General features: G+C 42.5%; 2 protein-coding genes across 2 annotated transcripts in view; both read left to right on the forward strand.

Moving 5' to 3' along the window:
* LOC128639721 (oocyte zinc finger protein XlCOF7.1) overlaps window positions 1-22,497 on the forward strand; it is a gene marked incomplete in the record, with an annotated part of 926,940 nt that overhangs the window by 635,150 nt on the left and 269,293 nt on the right.
* The window catches only part of LOC128639720 (myb-related transcription factor, partner of profilin), a 126,775-nt gene that overhangs the window by 3,836 nt on the left and 100,442 nt on the right, over window positions 1-22,497 (forward strand). The window contains exon 2 of the mRNA XM_053691834.1: window positions 1-40. This exon is cut by the window's left edge and continues 410 nt beyond it. Coding sequence (XP_053547809.1) covers window positions 1-40 — 40 coding nt within the window. The remainder of the gene's footprint in view (window positions 41-22,497) is intronic.

Here is a 22,497-nt window from a genome sequence, read left to right on the forward strand (position 1 = left end):
AATGGTTTGGGGGGACAATCTAATGCTGATTTGCTGCACGGTAAGTTTTGTGCTTTTTTTGCTATTATTTACTATGAATGTTTTTGAATTGACTTTAGTTTCACGTCTTCTATATCTAAACTTGATTATTGTACAGTAATTAAATAATACGTTTTTACTGTTGCTTTGCAGATTGTATCTTTTATTTGAGCACTAAAAAAATAGTATCCTATAAAAATGCTTTAACTTGCTGAATCAGTTGGTATAGAGTTTGTGACTAATGTTTATAAACTAATCTCATTATTCTTGTTAAATGGCAAATATAAAGACACGTCTCTCTCTCTCTCTCTCTCTCTCTCTCTCTCTCTCTCTCTCTCTCTCGTGATTTCCTTAGTGGATGTCAATGGCTCATTGGTTTCTCCTGTGGCTCTATCTTTTCTATAATTTCTACTCTCCAAACTAGAATAAGTGTTACGTAGGTTGTGCAGGTGTATCATGTATTATAAATGTAGTAATTGTAGCAGGGGTGATGTATTAGAGACGTGAATTTTGTTTTGGGATGGGGTTTAGAAGTGGAGAATTGTAGAGGTGGGTTTGTAAATGGTAAATTGTAGTTTTGGAGCTAAATAAATAGAATTTAGGGTTAATTATATTTTGAGAGGCCATGTTAGCAGTGGTAAAGGTTAATTGTAGTCACAAGTTGTAGTTAGGATTAATGGCATAGAACATTTTGTGTCTATGTACTATAACTATATAATGATTTGTATATGTCAGGAATCCCCTCCACATTTTGTCTCTCTCCTATGAACTCCTCTGCAGCTAGTCACTCCCCTATTTAAATTACCTGTTCACACTAAACAGGTGCTTAGTTATTGTGATTGTATGCTGTGACTACGCCAGAGCATTGCTTGGAGAAGTCTCTGAAGCTTTTTGGAAACTTCCTACACTTTGTTCTAATTGGGATTAACCTTTCACTCCAAAGGACACATAGTCTCTTCATAAATTGTATCTTATATACTTTGTTTTCACCTGACCTGGATTCCCTAAATCATTTCATCCGGTTCTACAGTTTATTTCTTGGACATTCTGCTTACTCACCTACTCTGGGGAAAGTATATACAGAGTTTGCTTGGACTTTTGTGACTTATAATTGTTTGTGCAGCACTTTCTCTTCGTCTCTTTGTTCCTGTCACGGAACATAGGCACGCCCCCAACAACGTTCACACACCGGACTCAGAAAGGGATCGCTATCCTGTCAGCTCAAGCGTACCTTGCTGTGCAATGCCTACGGGTGTCATTTCTCACTACCAGCTGTGCTTCTACTCCTGCATATCATCCTCCTCTGTAGAGTCGGGTAAACCTATTGTCTGCAACCGCGGTCATTCCACTCTGCCACATAACAAGTACTGAGTTTCACTTGATCATTATCAGCAGCTACAGTGCTACTTCTCCCTCTGAAGGAATCCTCATCCTTAAGGTAACAGACATTAAACAGTATTGTTAAAGGCATACTCTTGCTCACGATCATCTGCCAAACAAAGGTATCTGTCACTCTGTATTTAAAGGTACAGGCACTACAAGTTTGAGTGAGTACACCACTATTTATCTTGCAACAGCCATCATACTCCTCTTGTTAAGTTTAAAGGATATTATTCCAACAAATTTCACTAAGGCTGTGTATAAGACTCCCTTCCTTTACCCAGCATACTAAGTGATACAAATTCATTTATTAAGGTTTGCAGCTGTGATCCAGACAGTTTCTGACAGAATAACTAAGCCATAAAAGCAAAATGGATCCAGCAGACCTGCCACAATTTGTTTACACTCTATCACAACGTGTGGACCAACTTAGTGTAGGACTAAGAGACCTCCAAGTAGAGAATGAGACCCTGATGAAAATAATTAAGGACTCTGCTACACCAAAACCACCCTCTACTGAACATAGCCCAGAACCACTAGTCTCTCCTCCCGACTTGTTCTATGGTGACAGAACCCAATACAGACATTTCAAAAATGCCTGTCTTCTAATGTTTCATTTGAAGCCCAGGATATACCCTACAGACAATATTAAAGTCTTGACACTCATATCCTTCCTTAGAGCTGTACCTAGGGTTTGGGCAGACACCCTTTATGAGACTCATAACCCAGTTTTGCCTTCCCTCAATTCCTTCCTCACTGCTATGGATGAATTCTATTCTGATACCAACTTGCAGCTTACAGCCGAAGGCAAAATGAGGAAACTTAAGCAAGGAAGTAGACCAGTTGAAAGTTATATAACAGAATTCAAACAGTTTGCGACTGACTCACAGTGGAATGAAGTAGCCCTAAAGAACCAGTTTCGGATAGGTCTTTCAGAAGCCATGAAAGATGAACTGGCCAGAATTGACCTGCCCCCATCTCTTGAGGCTTTAATGAAGTTATGCAAGCAGATCGATAGGAGGTTGCGAGAAAGGAAATCTGAGCGTCATACTACTGATGTTATGTATAAAAAAAAACTATATCTTCCTTTTCTCATTCATCACCACCTGGTATTTCCTCATCAAATCCAGAAGCCATGGAGATTGGGTTTATTCGAGGTCCGTTAAGCCCTGAAGAACGTCTCAGACGAAGAAATAATGGGTTGTGCATGTATTGTGGCAAGGCCACCCACACTATCAGAGATTGTCCTAACCTTGAGAGGAACAAATCCAGTAAGTTTTCTTTACTATCAACATCACTCATTATACGTGGTAAACCTATTCACTGTACTGTTTCTTTTCTGTTACAGTGGGAGCAAAACCGCTTGACGAAAGAGGCCATCGTTGACACCGGGGCTCAAGGGAATTACATTGATAAATCACTTGTAATCAGTAATAATATTCCTATGATTAAAAAGCATACACCAATCTCTATTCGTGTTGTTTGTGGTTCTCCGTTAGCTTCAGGCCCCATCACACACCACGCCATACATATATTAGTAACAACAAACACATCCCACCAGGAGTATATATCATTTGATGTGATTCTTTCACCCCTGTTTCCAATTGTTCTCGGTATACAGTGGCTCCAATTGCATGAACCAACAATAGACTGGAAAACCCTACAACCTAAGTTAGAGTCCACCTACTGTCAACAGACTTGCTATAGGCACACTCCATTGTTACATGTAATTGAATCTCAGCAGGAAATCCCTCCAATACCACAGGTGTACACAAAGTTCGCTGAGGTTTTCAGTAAAAAAGAGGCAGAAAACTTACCACCTCATCGTTCGTACGATTGTCCAATAGACCTCAAACCTGGTACCTCGCCTCCCTGTGGACACTTTTACCCCCTCAGCCAACCAGAACTAGATCACCTAAAAGGATATCTGGAGGAGAATCTGAGGAGAGGATTCATCCGACTTTGTTTCATCGACTGGGGCTGGCATATTCTTTGTCAAGAATAAAGACTCATCACTCCGCCCAATCATTGATTATAGGGATCTAAATAAAATAACCAAGAAGAACAGATACCCGTTACCACTCATCCCTGAATTAATAGAACGTCTGCATAGCGCTAAAATATTTACCAAACTTGATCTACGAGATTCCTACAATTTAATCCGCATCCGTGAGGGAGACGAGTGGCTCACCGACTTCAGGACGAGGTACGGTCTGTATGAATATTTAGTTATGCCATTCGGGTTAACCAACGCACCTGCAACGTTCCAGTTCTTCATCAACGATATTTTCTGTGACTTGCTCGACATATGTGTAGTCATTTATCTTGACGATATCTTAATTTACTCGTCCAGTCTGGAAGAACACATTAAACATGTCAGTTGGGTCTTATCTCGACTCCAAGTCCATCGCCTATATGCAAAGGCTGAAAAGTGTCTCTTCCATACCGAAGAAATCTCTTTCCTAGGATATTCCATCAGTCCTCGTGGAATACAGATGCAGCAAGATAAGGTTGACGCTGTTGCTCACTGGCCACAACCCATAACTAGGAAACAACTACAGCGTTTCCTTGGATTTAGCAACTATTATCGAAAATTTATAAAAAACTTCTCTACAATCGTAAAACCACTTACGAGACTCACCAGTCCAACTATTCCCTTCCTCTGGAACAACCAGGCTAATGAAGCCTTTCTTTTCCTTAAAAGAGCCTTCACTACTGCTCCAATCCTCCGCTTCCCCAATGCAAAACTCCCTTACACTCTGGAAGTGGATGCCTCTGACCACACTCTCGGGCAGTATTATCCCAATGGAAAAGCCTGAATGATCCTCTCCATCCAGTTGCATTCTATTCTAAAGCATTATCCACTCCAGAGAGGAATTACCCTGTAGGTGAGAAGGAACTGTTGGCTATCAAGAGGGCTTTCGAACATTGGAGGCATCTCTTGGAAGGGACAATTGACCCTATCATAATATACACTGACCATCGCAACCTAGAATTTTTGCAAAAAAATAAAACCCTGTCGGGCAGACAAGTAAGGTGAAATCTCTATTTTAGTCGTTTCAATGATCAAATAATTTACCGGCCAGGTTTTCGAAACGGAAAGGCAGATGCTCTATCCAGAATAGAGGAAAGCTCACCCATAAAACCGGCTCCTTCTACACTACTACCTCCCGAAAAGTTCTTTGGGTTATTACAGATGTCTACTTTAAACCTAAAAAAGGCCCTTTCTACTGATAAGAATTTGCCACAAAATCTACTTACCTCAAGTGACGGTCTGTACTACCATGAATCAAGATTATACATCCCAGAATCTCTTTGACTTCCGTTAATCAAGGAACATCATGATTCTCCCATGTCCGGGCATCCTGGTATCCACAGAACCTACAATATACTGAAAAGGAATTTTTGGTGGCCAAGGATGGAGTCTACTATAAAGGATTACATTTCCACTTGTACCATCTGTTCTGTCTCAAAACCAGGGAAAAAAACACCCTATGGTTATTTAATGCCCATTACAGTTCCAGATAAACCTTGGGACCATTTAGGCATGGACTTTATTGTGGATCTCCCAGTTAGTGCGGGAAAAAACACCATCCTAGTAGTGACAGCTAGTTACCCTCTTCTGTACAGACTGCCCAACTCTTCTTAGATCCTATAGTAAAATTCCATGGTCTGCCTTCTGTTCTGACGACCGATAGAGGTAGTCAATTTACCTGTCACTTCTGGAGACATCTGATTAGAGTTTTACAGATCAACCACCGCCTATCCACTTCCTACCACCCTCAAACCAATGGCCAAACAGAAAGATTGAATCAGTGGCTTGAGCAATATCTGTGTTGCTATTGTGCTTACCACCAGCATGATTGGATGAACTTCTTATCAATGGCTGAATTTTCCTACAACAACTCTGTGAACTCTTCATCAAAAATTACGCCATTCTTTGCGAATTATGCTTATCATCCTAGGATATCTTTCAGCTACTCACATGCCATAAACATACCCTCAGTTGATGATCTTACCCGTAAGCTTACTGAAAATTTTAAAATGCTCACTCACAACATACAACAGGCTCAAGCTTCCCAAAAGCGACATTATGATCTCCGCAGAAGACCATCAGCTGAATATTCCATTGGAGATAACGTTTGGTTGTCCACCAAGTTTCTGCGTCTACAAATACCCAGTAAAAAGCTAGTTAGTCTCTTCATCGGACCATTCCCAATCACTCGTATCATAAACAACAATGCAGTAGTTCTGGATCTACCTCCTTCCCTTAAGATACATTCATCTTTTCATGTGTCCCTTCTGAAACCTGCTGTTGGGTCTGACAATCAGACTGTTGTGCTACCTCCCACACCTGCATTATTGGATGTAGACGTCTATGAGGTCCAGGATCTACTGGATTCCAGGTTGTGCAAGGGAGAACTCCAGTACCTCATACGTTGGAAAGGCTTTTCTCCAGAGGAAGATAGTTGGGAACCCTCCACTAACATCACTGCACCAAGACTGGTGGCACGTTTCCACAGACGCTATCCTCAGAGGCCCAAACCCCAAGCTGTGGGTCGGCTTGCTTGAGGGGGGGGGGAATCTGTCAGGAATCCACTCCACATTTTCTCTCTCTCCTATGAATTCCTCTGCAGCTAGTCACTCCCCTATTTAAGTTACCTGTTCACACTAAACAGGTGCTTAGTTATTGTGATTGTATGCTGTGACTACGACGGAGCATTCCTTGGAGAAGTCTCTGAAGCTTTTTGGAAACTTCCTACACTTTGTTCTAATTGGGATTAACCTCTCACTCTAAAGGACACATAGTCTCTTCATAAATTGTATCTTAAATACTTGACCTGGATTCCCTAAATCATTTCATCCGGTTCTACAGTTTATTTCTTGGACATTCTGCTTACTCGCTTACTCTGGGGATAGTATATACAGAGTTTGCTTGGACTTTTGTGGCTTATAATTGTTTGTGCAGCACTGTTATAACTACAATATTTAAATGTTGTGTAGCTGTAATAGCGGAACAACCACAGGAAAGACTTAGCCTGAAGTGTCAGTATTAATACAGCACTTTAATAGTAATGGATGATTCCCAGCAGCGGTGTAAGAGTGAAACTGAGTGTTTGCAAAGTAATACAGCAGGTAGAGGTTAGGATAACTGCTGATATAAGTATAAACGACACTATGCAAAAAGATACGGCTGATATGTTCTTAGTACTTTGATTGTTGCAAAGCATAAGATATGGTTAGAATGCAGACTGGAGATTTAAGCAGCTAATGATAGAAAACAGGTTATCCAATAGATAAGCAAAGTATTGCAAGCAAGGAATGGCAGACAAATAACAATTAGCAGTTCAATACAGATTGAGATATACTTGCAAGTACTAGCAGCTGTAGCAGAATGAATCCGGTGGTTGGTGTATGTTAACACGATGAGAAGGGAGCAGTAGCAGTGTCCGTGAAAGCTACTGGAAGGTGTGAGCGTGGAACAGAGTGTAGATCTGGCTGTACAAAGTCAATCCGCTGGAAACAGGAAGTGTTCTGATGCTGAGAACGGAGAGGAGCTGAACAGCAAAATGTGTAACAAAAGAGTCAGGTACTTTGTTCAGGATAGCGATGAAGGCAACAAGTAGCCTAATAGGTAAAAAGGCTTGAGGCTCAATATCTGTCAGCTGGAGTTGAGGAGTGTATCCTTTAACCTGTGCCAAACAAAATAATCAAGCAAAGAGGATAGCAGGAAGTGCACTTATAAAGCAAAAGAAGGTGGGGCTGAATTAAAGGGGACATTACAAGCACTTTCTCTTCGTCTCTCTGTTCCTGTCACAGAACTTAGCCACGCCCCCAACAACGTTCACACACCAGACTCAGAAAGGGATCGCTATCCTGTCAGCTCAAGTGTACCTTGCTGTGCAACGCCTACAGGTGTCATTTCTCACTACCAGCTGTGCTTCTACTCCTGCATATCAGCCTCCTCTGTAGAGTCGGGTAAACTTATTGTCTGCAACTGCGGTCATTCCGCTCTGCCACATAACAAGTACTGAGTTTCACTTCATTATCAGCAGCTACAGTGCTACTTCTCCCTCTGAAGGAATCCTCATCCTTAAGGTAACAGACATTAAACAGTATTGTTAAAGGCATACTCTTGCTCACGATCATCTGCCAAACAAAGGTATCTGTCACTCTGTATTTAAAGGTACAGGCACTACAAACCACTATTTATCTTGCAACAGCCATCATACTCCTGTTGTTAAGCTAAATTTCACTAAGGCTAAGCTGTGTATAAGACTCCCTTCCTTTACCCAGCATACTAAGTGATACAAATTCATTTATTAAGGCTTGCAGTTGCGATCCTATCATCTATTATCTCTGGCTGAACCAGACAGTTTCTGACAGTATAGTACATAGACACAAATATTCTATGCCATTAATCTGAACTACAACTTCTTGACACACAGTCATTGCAACTGATCTATATATAGCTCGCTGTTCACTGCCATAAAATCTGTTCTATTCATAGCAGCTCCATTAGTGACTTACTCAGTATCTTGCCCCCAGTGTTTGTCCCATCTTACCATCCAAGACTCACTCATTATGAGATACATAAAACTCTATCTTCGGCCCCTTCCTTTAATCTATTTAGATGTTTTCCCTTGATAAACTTAAAGGGACATGAAACTTTACATTTTTCTTTCATAATTCAGATAGTGTAGTATTTAAAAAAAAAAAAAAAAAAAAAACTTTCCAATTTACTTAATTATTATTATGAAACATACTTTGTTGTCTTGGTATCATTTTTTTGAAAAGCAGATAGGTAGTTCATTCATGTATTGACTTTAAGCTGAAGTGACACTAATCTCTCAGGATGTCTCCTCCTCTTACCAACTGCCTATGAGATGTATTTTTCTGTGATACCACCTAAAGCTCCATATGAACCATAAAATAAATCTGTCTTGCTGTAGGTGATGTAGCAACTTCATCCAAGATCTGATTTGTTAGAGCCATAACCCCCCCCATATCTAGTCACTCACTTAATCATAATTGACTCGCTTGCGTAGCATCTCTAGAATTTGTCATTTATTCACTCATGTTGTCTCATTACTATAAAATTATTTTTTGTGAAGTTCTCACTAGCTACTTCTTCCTCCTGCCTCTGACTGATGAGATTAATTTAGTTTGCTTCGGCCCTACCGTTCTGCTTGTTCATTCACTGACTTTATGTAACTTCAGGATCAGATACCTACAAACCTCTTGATTACGATGCCTCCACCTACATTTGTATTATCAGTGTTCTCCATAGGGCCTGTTTAGGGCTGGGTTATGAGGGGCATCCTAACTGTAGCACGCAAGCTATGTAAGGATTTCACGGCTCTTTGTGTGCGACGGAAATAATGTGCATATTATGAGTTGAAAGTAAATGCGTTTGCTTAAGCACTAATTAATCTAATGAGCGTTGTGTAAGTGCGACTTCAGAGCTCTGGTTAACTGTTATGCGAGACAAAAAATACAGTATATGAAGTGAATGGGGAAAAAAAGGCATGCGAAGAGCTTTAAAGTGATGGTAAATCATAGCATTTTGTGAAATGCTAGGATTCACCAGTGTTACAAATCAAGGGGACTTTTAGTCATGAAGTACAAAAAACGTAAAAGTTCCTTTATCTGCAGCGAGGTTCTGCCGAGCAGAACACCTTCGGCCGCCCACGGTTTAACTCCTGTTTGTCAGTAGCGTTCTCTTCACCAATAGCGTGCTAGCCATACAGCATAATGCTGATTGGTTCGCATGGCTATTGGCTAAGGGTTGAAAATGTCACCTCATTGAAAATATAGCTTTTTGCTGTGGGTGGCCGGAGGTTTTCAGCTCGGCATAAGCTTGCTGTAAAAAAAGGTACTTTCAGCATTAAAAGCACAGTCTAAACCCAATACATCATTTTAATAACTTATTGTTGCATACCAGAGAAGCGTCCTGCAACTGGTGCCACATCTATAATCTTGTAAGAAGTACGTGAAACATTTAAATAATCATCGTTTGTTAGCAACTGAAAATGGCCACCGAGCGCCACCCACAGCTTTCTTCTTGTCCAGTTAGCGGTTTTCTTCTATGACAGTTAAGCAGTGCACGTTTATTTTTTCAGTTGGCTTATTCAAATTTAAAATGTGCAGTGTTTTTTTTCTCAGCCAGAAATGCAGGGGACATTTATTGTAGGCAGACCGGCATCAGTGCGTACATATAGTGATAGTTATAGTGGCTTTTTAGTAGCCTTTCTGTTTTTTACTTGAGAATTTGTTTCTACTGCAAGGCATTATTATTATATACATAAGCTTTATATTCTCATGGTAGGAAAATTAAATTTTATTCAATTATTGTTAATAAAGTGTAATACATTTTAGCTCCTTATTACTTATGAATCTTATAAACCACAGTTATCCTGATCTCTCTACACCTATCCCTCATATAAGGCTAGATGACGGGTGTAACGGATACCCCGCTACCCCGACTGGGTAGCGCCGTCGACCGGGTCCTTCCTCTGCCTGGAACAAGTGGCTATGTAGCCCAGGAAAGTGATTTTAGCTGGAGCCCACCCAAATAACTAGACAGACTAGTATTCAGGTGAAACAAGAACTGATTTTATTGTACAACTTACACTTCTTTTATACACACAGCTCATCTTGATAAAACAGGGAGACAATGCCACAGTTTTCCCGCCATTCCCGCCCCTCCAGACTGACCGGCGCCTCCATAGCAACCATAGTCCCACAGAATCCCAGGACACAGTGGTGACGGTTTTGAGGTGATCCCGGGAGAGCGGCGGCACTTCCAGGGTGTCATTTGAAAGCTCTTGGTCTCCAAATGCCGCAGTCCAAAAAGCGTTGTGATTCGTTATTGGGGACCGGAGAAGTTATGGGGGTAGGGGTGTCCAAAACCCCCGGTTCCCAAAGCAGCTCCCCTCCGGTAATTCCCCCACCTCTTGTCCTCCCTAGGGGCTACTAATCCCCAAAAGAGTGGAGCTCTGGGGCACATGGTTGCTGGAGCGACCAGGGGTAAAGTTAGCGGGTGTCCTGCTGTCCTGTGGCCGACCGGGAGTTCCAGGAGCCCGGACAGCCTGAGAGGAGTTAGGCGGGTGTCCGTGGTGAGGCGGGCGACTGGGAGTTCCAGGGGTCCGGCCAGCCGAGGAGGGTTTTTCTGGTCATACACTAGCTTTTCACAAGACAAGCAAACCAAAGCTTCCATGGATTGTGGTTGCTCTGAGGAGCCCAAAACCACTGAGAAACAACAGGGGTGAGATTGTAGGGGGGTGGGGGTAGGCTTAGCTGTCTGGTATCCGCAACAGGGGGCAAGGGTTCAGCCCCTGCAGCCCAGTCTCCGTGACAATACCCCCCTCCAGTTCGGCAGACCCGGCTAGATCCACACACGGGTCGGCCTGGGGATGTCCGGGGAGTTTATGCCACTTCAGTCCGCCGGGAATGTCAGTCAGCATTCCCATTGCTCTTTCCCGGTCGGTACCGGATGTCAAAGTTAAATGGCTGCAGGGCTAGGCTCCACCTCAACAGTCTCCCGTTGTCCCCGGAAACCCAGTTGAGCCATACTAGGGTTTTGTGGTCAGTAAGGATGGTGTAGGGTCTCCCATATAGGTAGGGCTGCAACTTCTTCAAAGCCCATACCAGCGCCAGACACTCCTTCTCAACCGCCGCGTAGCCTACTTCTCGGGGTAGCAGTTTGCGACTGATGTAGGCAACGGGGTGGTCCTGTCCTTTCTCGTCCGCCTGGCTTAGTATGGCCCCCAACCCGAACATGGAGGCATCTGTGTGGACAGAAAAACTTTTGGCTGGGTTAGGAGCGGCCAGTACTGGGGCAGAGATTAAGGCAGACTTAAGACTCTGGAAGGCTTTTTCACACTCGGGGGGACCACAGGACCTGTCGGGGAAGAGTAGGAGTCGGGGGGTAGGTCTTACCTGGGTCCCCAGAGTTAGTGAGGTGGCTTGGCATCTGGCTTCCCATTGCCTGGAAGCTAAGTGCTCACGAGAGCGCACTTCCATAGGCTCCAATTTTATTGCCGACAGCCACATCAAACCACCTAGCGCAACGCAAACATTTTTCATCTTTATTTTAAATGTTATAGTGCTGTCCGCTTTATTTTGGGGGCAATTAGGGCATTTTTTTTCTTTTTAAACAGAGGTCTGACCTCTTGTTAACTGCGCCAAGCGCAACATGAAACCGCGAGCTTGCGGTCACATTAACTTGCCACTTGTATCGGCTGGTTATTTAACGTGCACCTGTAAAGAGGTAAATTTGCCCTTTTTTTTTATTTATTTTTTTATAAATTTTATTGAGGTTATTATATAATACAAAGATTAGATATACATGCAATGTGTCTATTCACTAACATGTTCACTGTGATTAAAGCATTGGAACAAAGTAAATGTACATTGTGCAAAGCAATACATTCGACTGATTTCCTGTAGAATAATGAAGAACACAGTAAAATAATAATACTCAAACATAGTTGTAACCTCTTTTTGAATAATAAGATAGATTATAATGTAATATAATATGAGTTCCTCTCATGTCATCTTGGGCCACTAAAGGACCCCAATATGTATTAATTATCCTTAGAGGGAATATAATGGATAGTAGCATTGAATGTAAGAGCTTTTACTGAATTTGTACGTCATTTTGAAAATTGTGAAGGTGCGGTATAGGCAAGATAAGCCGCATATTTAATCCTCCTAGTCCAGGAGGTATATTATAGGGGGGGGGGTGGTTGTATAAATATGGTAGGCATTAAACTCAGGCCAGGCACTATATGTTAGGAGACCTCAAGATATAGTGGTATCATGGGTCCAGCCCATGGTAGCGGTGTGGTTATGGCCTCACTATAAAGCAGCGCTCCACAAATGAACAGCACGTACAGCATTGAAATAGTAAATAGTTTACATTAGGTCTTACTCCAAAGGGAAAGGATAACCATAAGAACTAGTAAGGGAATAACTAAGATACACAGGTAATGTCAGAAACAGCACCACCTGTGACAAACTTTGCACACCACTAAATAACAAAATACTGTACAGGTATTTAAGACAGTTGAAACATTATGGGATATAATATAGCTTGACTGCTCAAGTACCATTAAACCAGATATAGCAGATATAGGATATAAGGCCTCGTAGGCATGCGATTACTAAGGGAGGCGTAGGAATAAGCTAAATACATTTTAGACTAAAGCTATACCCGGCACAATGGGGTGTAATGTGAAGAGAAGCATAGCTATTTGCAACCGCTTTAAACCTTCAAAGAGTATAAATACTAAATGTGTAGCAGTAGGCTGCAGTAACAGTTAGTTAGAGCTATACAAGTAGGTCCACTTAGACCACATAAACACCAGATGAGCATTGCTTAAATAATATTAACAGTTAGGATATTGTGGGGCGTAAATATTAAATGAGAATTGAAATCATACCAAGTCACGAAACGTAAGGAAATATTAACAGTCATGCCGTTAGCTACAACACCGTAGGGTTAAGATTGGTAGGGTACAGGATCTGTGGCCTCATTGCTAATTGAAACCATTGAAATCTATATGGATTAAAGAAACCAAATTACAGGTGTACCTATATCAAGTGAATTGTACGTTTTTATTCCACTTTATTAGGCAGTTAAACCGTATCACTCAGGCATGGGTCCTATACCCAAGGACTGCTTCTTCTGCTATATTAAGAATCAGGCAGGTCCTATCGGTAAGCTATTCTGAAGTCTATAAGCATAGTATTTGAAACTCCCTAGTGATAGATTAGAGTTTGTATGTAATTATATAGATATTGATATATCTTTATTAATAATACTTTATCTCTTCAGACAACTAAGAGATAAAAGGTCCATCCAAGTATTGTGCAATTTAATAAGGAGTAGACAGCTTGTGTTAGCGTTTGAGGCTAATATTTAATGAGCATAATATGAATGCCATCAGTCCTACACAAGGATCCTAATTTCAATAAAGAGCTGTTGGGCTAAGACAAGGCAATATCCATACTGTGCCCATTTATACATGATTTAGTGATGTGTGGCGGGAAGTGGGAGACTTAGCATATTAAAACAGAGCAGCTATAAGGTACCTCCTAACAAAGAATACAAATAGCAAACAATCTGAACCCACTGGAAGGGGATAGCATGTGAGAAATAAAACACACACAAACAACCCATGATACATGTGTAGGAGCGGCGTAGCTAAAAATGTAGAAGCATCTACTGGCAGCGGAATCAATCCGGGTAAACTATGCGCAAAATAAATGGTTAACTAATGCTGCCATTTGAGACAGTCAATGCATCTGGGATCACGTTATCACAGAAACAATGGAAACCCAAAGTCACACATATATCAGATATATCAGGACAGTTACTAAAATCTTTTTTAAGATAAAGGCTAATACTAGCTGTGCAATGCTTACAATACCTACCCCAGCAAAATAGGTGCATTTATAGTATACTACATAGCTTTAGGGGGTCTCAAAATGGGTAGCGGAATTAAGTCAGTACACACATAGGTAATAAACCTAATGAAACAATTAACTAAGGCATAACAATAAAGCATAACATCCAGTACCCAAAATAAGCCAACTACTAAAACCGGTAAAATATAACTATAGAGTTCTCTGGAAAAAAGATTAAAAGTTATTAGGTCATAGAAGGAGACTAATAAGTCCGTTTTGCACATCTAAGGTAAAGAGTCCGTTTTGAGTTTATGAAAGGCAAGCCTCCAGGGTCCCACTTTAGTGTCAGTATATGTATATAGCGGCAATAACTGGTTTGCTTATTGGATTGCGGATTGATGCAGCTAAGAGCCTGTGCTGAAAGCCCCATATCAAACTTAACTATGGACCAGTAGTTATCAGATCCATTTTGTGGGCGCAATCAGATCCATATTTGAACTTCAGTAGTTCTGGGCTGGAAGAAATAGTCGTAGACCGCATGGTCAACTGCAAATGCGACCCTGTCTCTTTCTGGTCCCAGAAAAGAGCCGCAGCTGGAATTCCCTTGGGTGTCTGGGCCCCGCCTGCTGGGCTTAATGCGGGGACAAGCTGAGCAGCGTCATCGCCAATTTCTCTGATCAACAGTAGATCAGTGTTGTGTAGAGCTATGCTTGCGGTTGCAGAGTCTACGTCCGTCACACCAGGCTCCAAGACAGCCGGGAACAGATCTTTTGCACGGTCAGTTGGGGTGCTTGGGCGCTGGGGATCCACAGCGCAACCACACACATCATCCGCCAAAGCCAGTTCAAGGTGTGAGTTTAGTTGAGGGATACAAGTGTCACTGTGTTTAGATGCTCCACAAAGCAATTGTTCCAAAGCGGTATGGTGCTCCACAAGCATACATCGCAGGGCCTCTATAAAGCTTTTAGCTCCCGCCATATTAATTTTGGGAAACTGGCTTCTAGGCTATCACAAGAGGGGATAGTTGGTTTCAGTTTTCAGTATAGGCCCAAGGTATCCACAGCTACTAGGTTTCGGAAATGGCCGCAGTATATGTGATAGGGGAACAAGCTTCCGTTCTTGGCATGGTATTACTACTCCGGTATAAAAGTTTATCACTTCCCAGACATAGAGAAGGGGTTCAGAAAGTCATCAAAGGATTATGTAGAGCTTAATTAGATCTTAGATGTCTTTCAGGATCAATCATAAATTTGCTAGTACCGGAGCAGTATGAGTGTGCGACCGTTCTTGTGTGCTGCTGGCTCCGCCCCCTGTAAATTTGCCCTTTTGCGGACGCACATTGAGATAGAGCTCCACTTGTAATCTGGCCCTCAGTGTGCAGATAATGTACATCTATGCATGTCATTTGCAAACCTGTTTCAGGATCATAAACTATCCTTATAAATAAATGCTTTAATTGTCTTTTGCAATTTATCTTGCTTGGTAATTAATGTGTGTGTTTTTATTTTTATATATATATATATATATATATATAATTACAGAGCCCCAGAGGTGTCACCCAAAATTTTTTTTTTTGCTAAATCGTGCGCACATTTTGCTAAATCGTGAACACGTTTTGTTAAATCGTGTGCACGATTTAGCAAATCGTGCTCATGATTTTGTAAAACGTGGGCACGCTTTAGCAAAATGTGCGCACGCTTTAGCTAAATTGTGAGCACGATTTAAAATCATGCTATGAATCCTCCCACTTATAGATTAGCCTGCTCACCAGCTACACTTTCAATTTCAGTTCAGTCAGTGTTATTAGTGAGACAGGCGGACTGGTAAGTAGCTTCAGTCACATGGACTTCTAAAAGTCCAATGTTATCATTATTGTAGCGGTACTCCGCTTGGGGTCTCCCTTCCTCTGTCCAAACCCAGGGGTGGCCAAGGGAAAGTGGGACCAGAGGTATAGTTGCTTAGACCAGGGTCAAGCCAGCGGCTGTATCTCCCCCAGCTGGGCTGGTCTCAGTGGACTCCCAGTCAGGTAGCGTCTTCTCTGCCCTGCAGCTCTTTCTTGGCAAGTATCGTCCCCTCTGCCTGTCTGCTTCTAGGCAGGAATAGATCCCTCTGCCTCCAAATAGTGGGACCAGGGCTATCGTAGCTGAGCCCGGGGTCAAGCCAGCGGTTGTATCTCCCCCAGCTGGGCTGGTCTCAGTGGGCTCCCAGGCAGGTAGCGCCCCTCTGCCTCACAGCACACTTCCAGCAGGTAGCATGCCCTTTGGTTTCTTCTAGGCAAGAATAGATCCCTCTGCCTTGCTGCTGATTCCAGGCAGGTAATATCCCCTCTGCCACATTTCTTTCTTTAGGTGGGTATCGATTCCTTTCCCTGCACTGTCTTTAAGAAGACAATTGGGGTTCACAAGGCCAGCTCTTTGCATACAGGCCCACAGACTCTGAAACAGCTCTCTCTTGCAGGGAGAGGTGCAGCCAGATTGCAGGGTCAGAACCTCTGCAACTGGTATACCTGAGAGAATCAGACAGGACTACCTGTTCCAGAAGAAATTACTATTGCTTTATTTCACTCAGGACTAGCTTTTACAAACACACCAGTAAGCTTATGGTGACACACACTCCTTAAAATAAGCATATAAAAACATATAGGAGACAATATAATAAAGCAATATAACTTTGCCAACAGGATGGAGGATTTAGGTAGCTCTAAACAGTAAAAATAACATTTATCTGTTGGTATTTTTGCCTATGCAAATTAGTCATTCCTTCTCCTGTGTCTATTTTGGTGGTGAGCTTGCAACCAATAGATGGCGCTGTTATGATGTTTTTGGGATAGTTCAACCAATAGATGGCACTGTGTCACACATTGTCCATATATGTGACTAGGGAACCGTCACAATTATGTTATGTGACAAAAAGTACATTTAGCATAAAACATATTATCGTTTCACAATACAATGCAATTATATTCCAATTATTAGAGGTGAAATATGTGTAAATGATATTATATTGAAAGTATATATTGAACAGAAATTAGTTAATTATTCAAGTTAAAAACTGGTTTCTCAAAACAAAATAGTTGTGCTCCCTGTAAAAAATTATGAATTGTACAATTTCATACATATTTTTCTGTAATTTCTTTTTCTTTCTTTTTTTTTAAGCAGGCAATTCATTTTTATTAATACTATAGAGACATCTAATTTGATTCCACTACCTAAAGAAATAAATGGCAGTTAGAACTGTACACATTTTCTTAATGCTCTGTGCACCATAGAATCATGGAAACCTGTGTTATTGTACACACAACATGCTGTACATTGCAAAGCTTATCCAAAATATAGGGATTAGTATAGCTGCAAAGCAGTATAGCTGCAAAATGTGTTGTTTACATTGAGATATCTGTCTGAGTACAATGTTGTCAGGGTGCCAGGAATCAGACTGAGACGAGAAGTGCAAAAATAATCACACCTTTATTAATAGCAAAAATTTTTAAAAAGTCCACAAGTCAAATAACAAGCCATGAGTAAAAACCAGAGCTGGTAGTCAGACGAGCCGAGTCAGGAGCCAAAGCGAATAGTCAGACGAGCCGGAATCAGGAACAAGGAAAACAGCAGAGTCAGGAACAAGCCAGGGATCAGGAACCAGGAATACACAGGAACTCTCACAAACAGGTCTGAGACAACGCAAAGGCAAAGAATACTGAACAGAGGCCCTTTAAATAATAAGTGATGACATCACATTTCTGAGAATGCATCCTGTCTCACATGGATGATGCACACCAGTCTGACCATAAAAGGAAGTGTAGGAAATGAGCAGCATCCCCCACAATGCACCATAGTCAGGAAGAGAGGTGAGTGAAATGGCTGCCAGCAGCACATGGCAAACAACAGGGAAAAAACCCTGACAGTACCCTCACCTCAACGACCCCTCCCCTGCTAGAGGACAAAAGGCTTATTGGGGAAACGGGCATGAAAGGCACGGAGGAGGGCGGGAGCATGAACATCAGAGGAGGGAACCCAAGAGCGCTCCTCCGGACCGTAGCCCCTCCAGTGAACTAAATACTGTACACGGCCCCTGGACATACGAGAGTCAATAATGCTGCTGACCTCATACTCCTCATGGTTGTCAACAAAGATCGGACGGGGACGAGGCAACACAGTGGTAAACCGATTACAAACCAATGGTTTCAAGAGGGAGACATGAAAAACATTGGAGATGCGCATAGCAGGAGGACGGTCAAGAGCGTAGACCACAGGATTAACCCGTCGGAGTATTCAAAAAGGACCAACATAACGGGGAACCAATTTATTGGAAGGCACACGAAGGTTCAAGTTGTGGGAGGACAGCCAAACTCTCTCACCAACCTGGTAGGAAGGTGCGGGCAGACGCCTACGATCAGCCTGGAACTTTTGGCGCTGCATAGAACGATGAAGGCAATCCTGAATCTGCACCCACGTGGAACGGAGTTGCCGGAGATGCTCCTCCAAAGCCGGAATACCCTGAGACATGAATGAATCTGGCAACAAGGATGGTTGAAACCCATAATTCGCCATGAACGGGGATAACTTGGAGGAAGCATTAATAGCACTATTACGAGCAAACTCTGCCCAAGGTAACAGTTCAGACCAATTATTGTCTGAGACATAGCAACGGAGGAACTGTTCCAGAGCTTGGTTAGACCGTTCTGCAGCCCCATTGGATTGAGGGTGATATGCCGAGGAGAAGGAAAGCTGGATCCCCATTTGAGCACAAAAGGAACGCCAAAATCTGGAGACAAACCGGCTACCCCGGTCCGACACTATCTCCTTGGGTAACCCATGTAAACGGAAGACCTCCCGGGCAAAAATCGAAGCAAGCTCCTGAGCGGTAGGCAGCTTCATCAAGGGAATGCAATGTGACATTTTAGAAAAATGGTCAACCACCATAAGGATAACAGTATTGCCATTGGAAACAGGGAGCTCAACAATGAAGTCCATGGAAAGATGTGTCCAAGGACGCTCACCATTAGCAATAGGTTGAAGAAGACCCACAGGAAGACGTGGAGGAGTCTTATTCTGTGCACAAACTGAGCAGGAGGCAACATGCGCAGCAATATCAGAACGAAGACTTTGCCACCAGAATTGTCGAGTGACAGACCAAATCATTTGGTTCCTGCCTGGGTGACCTGCGGCTTTAGGATAGTGGTAAGTGTGCAAAAGTTTAGTTCGAAGATTCTCAGGAACTAAACACTTACCACTAGGTTTCTCAGGAGGTGCATTGATTTGTGCAGCCAGGATGTCCTTCCCCAAGGGAGAAGTCAAATTAGTACGTATGGTAGCCAAAATATGGTCAGGAGGTATAACAGGAGTAGGTACAGACTCCTCCTTGGACAGAGGCGAAAATTGTCGAGAGAGGGCATCAGCCCTAACATTCTTACTACCAGGCAGGTAGGAGACCACATAATTAAACCGAGACAAAAATAGTGCCCATCTGGCCTGTCGGGGCGACAAACATTTTGCTTCAGATAGATAAGTTAAATTCTTGTGGCACGCTAGTACCCTCGAGAAGATGCCTCGATTCCTTGAGTGCCAAAATTATGGCCAGTAATTCCCTGTCGCCAATTTCATAATTGCACTCCGCTGGAGACAATTTCTTAGAGAAGAAACCACACGGATGCAAGGAACCGTCAGGCGTAGGACGTTGAGACAAGAGGGCACCTACTCCAGTCTCAGACGCATCGACCTCAAGAACGAAAGGCAGGACAGGGTTAGGATGAGCCAGAACTGGAGCGGCAGCAAAGGCAGTCTTAAGACTATCAAAGGCCTTAATGGCAGTAGGTGACCAATGGAGTGGGTCATTCTCTTTACTGGTCATGTCTGTGATAGGTTTGACCAAGGAAGAAAAGTTTTTAATAAACTTTCTATAGTAATTGGCGAACCCCAAAAAATGTTGAATAGACCGAAGACCAACTGGGCGAGGCCACTTCAGAACTGTAGATAACTTGTCAGGATCCATGGAGAACCCTGCAACGGAGATAACATAACCTGGGAAGGTTATTCGAGTCTGATGGAACTCACATTTCTTGAGTTTACAAAACGTTCTCACGTAGTCTCTGAAGAACCTGTGTAACATCAGAACGATGAGCCTCAAGTGTTTGTGAGTTTATGAGGATGTCGTCTAAGTACACCACAACACACTGTTGCAACATATCTCGTAGGACGTCATTAATAAATTCCTGAAAATCAGCAGGAGCATTACATAGGCCAAAGGGCATTACAAGATACTCATAATGCCCGCTCCTGGTGTTAAATGCTGTTTTCCATTCGTGACCTTTCTTAATCCTAACGAGATTGTATGCTCCTCTCAAATCAAGTTTAGTAAAGATTGTAGCTCCCTTGAGATGGTCAAAGAGTTCCGTAATGAGCGGAATAGGGTAAGCATTCTTAATGATAAGACGATTAAGACCCCTATAATCGATACATGGTCTTAACTCGCCACCCTTTTTCTTCACAAAGAAGAAGCCAGCCCCTGCAGGAGAGCAGGATTTGCGGATGATTCCCCACAACAGAGCATCAGCAACATACTCCTCCATAGCACAATTCTCTGCATCAGACAGAGGGTACACCCGGCCCCGAGGAGGAATGGCTCCGGGTTGCAGGTCTATGGCACAATCGTAAGACCGGTGAGGAGGCAACTTACCTTGTCAAACACGTCTAGGAACTCTCGGTACTCCTCTGGCAATTGAGATACCGAAGGTGTGCACAAGACTTTAACTGGTTTTCGAAGACAAGTGGAAATACATTGCGGGGACTATGACAAAATTTCGGACCTGCGCCAGTCGAGATTGGAATTGTACTTTTGGAGCCAGGGATAACCCAGAACAACTGGAAAATGCGGAGAGTTTATCACCTGGAACTGGAGGGTTTCAAAATGGAGAGCCCCAACAGCCATGAACAATGGAGCAGTTTCGTGAGTAACGAGTGCGGGCTGAAGGGGCCTGCCATCAATGGCCTCAATAGCAAGCGGAACGGACCGAGGAAAAACAGGAATGGAGTGCTTTGATACAAAAGCACTGTCAATGAAATAGCCCGCAGCAACGGAGTCAACAAGAGCCTGAGTGACTATGGAGGAGTCCACCCAGGAAAGGACAACCATAACAAAAGGTTTCTCCTTTAGCGGTTCTGGGGCCGAGGATAAACCACCCAAGGTCTGCCCCCGACAGGACCTTAGGTGTGAGCGTTTCCCGGCCGTGTAGGACAAGACTTAAAAAGGTGGCCCTGTAACCCACAATAGAGGCAGAGCCCCTCCCTCCTCCTAAAGGCCTTCTCTGCTGCGGAGAGACGCGTGAATCCCAACTGCATTATATTAATATAACAGTGTTGGTTATGCAATACTGGGGAATTGTAAATAAATGGATTATCTATCTTTTTAAACAATAACATTTTTGGTGTTTACTATCCCTTTAATAGGGAAATTGTTGTTCCTAATCCGAAAAATTCTTCTGAAAGAACATTGCATTCCTTGGATGTTGTTAGAGCATAGAAATATTATGTTGATACTTTTTTTCTGGTTCTAAGAAAGGCCAGAAGGCATCGGCTATTTCTTTAGCCTCTTGGTTGAAACTTCTGATTTACAAGGCTTATTTGGAGGCGGGTCAGTCCCTGCCTCAGAGAATTACAGCTCATTCTACTAGATTGGATGCCACATCTTGGGCTTTTAAGAATGAGGCTTCAGTTGATCAAATTTGCAAAGCAGCCACTTAGTCTTCTCTGTATAACTTTACTAAATTTTACCATTTTGATGTTTTTGCCCCGTCAGAAGCAACTTTTGGTAGAAAGGTTCTTCAGGCAGTTTGATAATGGTACCTATATTTTGAGTTTTATCATAAAATATTTTTATTTTGAGTTTTTGGATTTAATTTCTCAGTGAAAGCTGTTTTTATTTGATCCCTCCCTTTATTGTTACTCATGGACTTCCACAGGAATTATATCCCATACGTAACAGCTCGTGGACTCTTGCCACCTATATGAAAGAAAACATAATTTATGTAAGAACTTACCTGATTAATTTCTTTCATGGTGGCGAGAGTCCACAAGGTCCCACCCATTTTGTGGGTTATAATTTTTTGTTTAAATGCACATCTTTTCTCCTCATTTTAGGGTTTTACTCCTTAAACACCTCACTTACTTGGCTTTTCATAAAACTGAGGTATGTGTGAGGTGGTTGGGGTATTTATAGGCTTTTTAAGTTTGGTAAACTTTGCCTCCTCCTGGTAGGAATGTATATCCATAGGTAACAGCTCGTGGACTCTCGTCACCATAAAATAAATTAATTTATTAGGTAAATTCTTACATAAATGTTTTACTGTACTTTTCTGCTAACTGTGCCATGACAGGCACTACAGGAGTTATGGGCCAAGGTTTGTGCACATATAGTGTACGCTGCTGGATAAGGACAGCATCATCATATTGGTACTCCTGCTGGGCAGATTAGTGCAATAAGTAGTATGAGCCTGTTACGGTTACCCTTAGTCTCGCTGAGAGATGGACCGCTTAGTAGCCTGGATTCCTATTGCTGAAGAGGGGAGAAACTGCTTTCCATAGTATTCTATATGAGTCTCGCAAATGTAGAATAATCCCCCTTAGCTGTAGTACAGCTAGGATACCCTTCTGCCCACAAAAACGAGTCAACGCTGCGATTGAGGGACAACCA

This window comes from Bombina bombina, chromosome 9 (assembly GCF_027579735.1).
Source record: "Bombina bombina isolate aBomBom1 chromosome 9, aBomBom1.pri, whole genome shotgun sequence".
In the NCBI taxonomy this organism is placed as follows: Eukaryota; Metazoa; Chordata; class Amphibia; order Anura; family Bombinatoridae; genus Bombina; species Bombina bombina.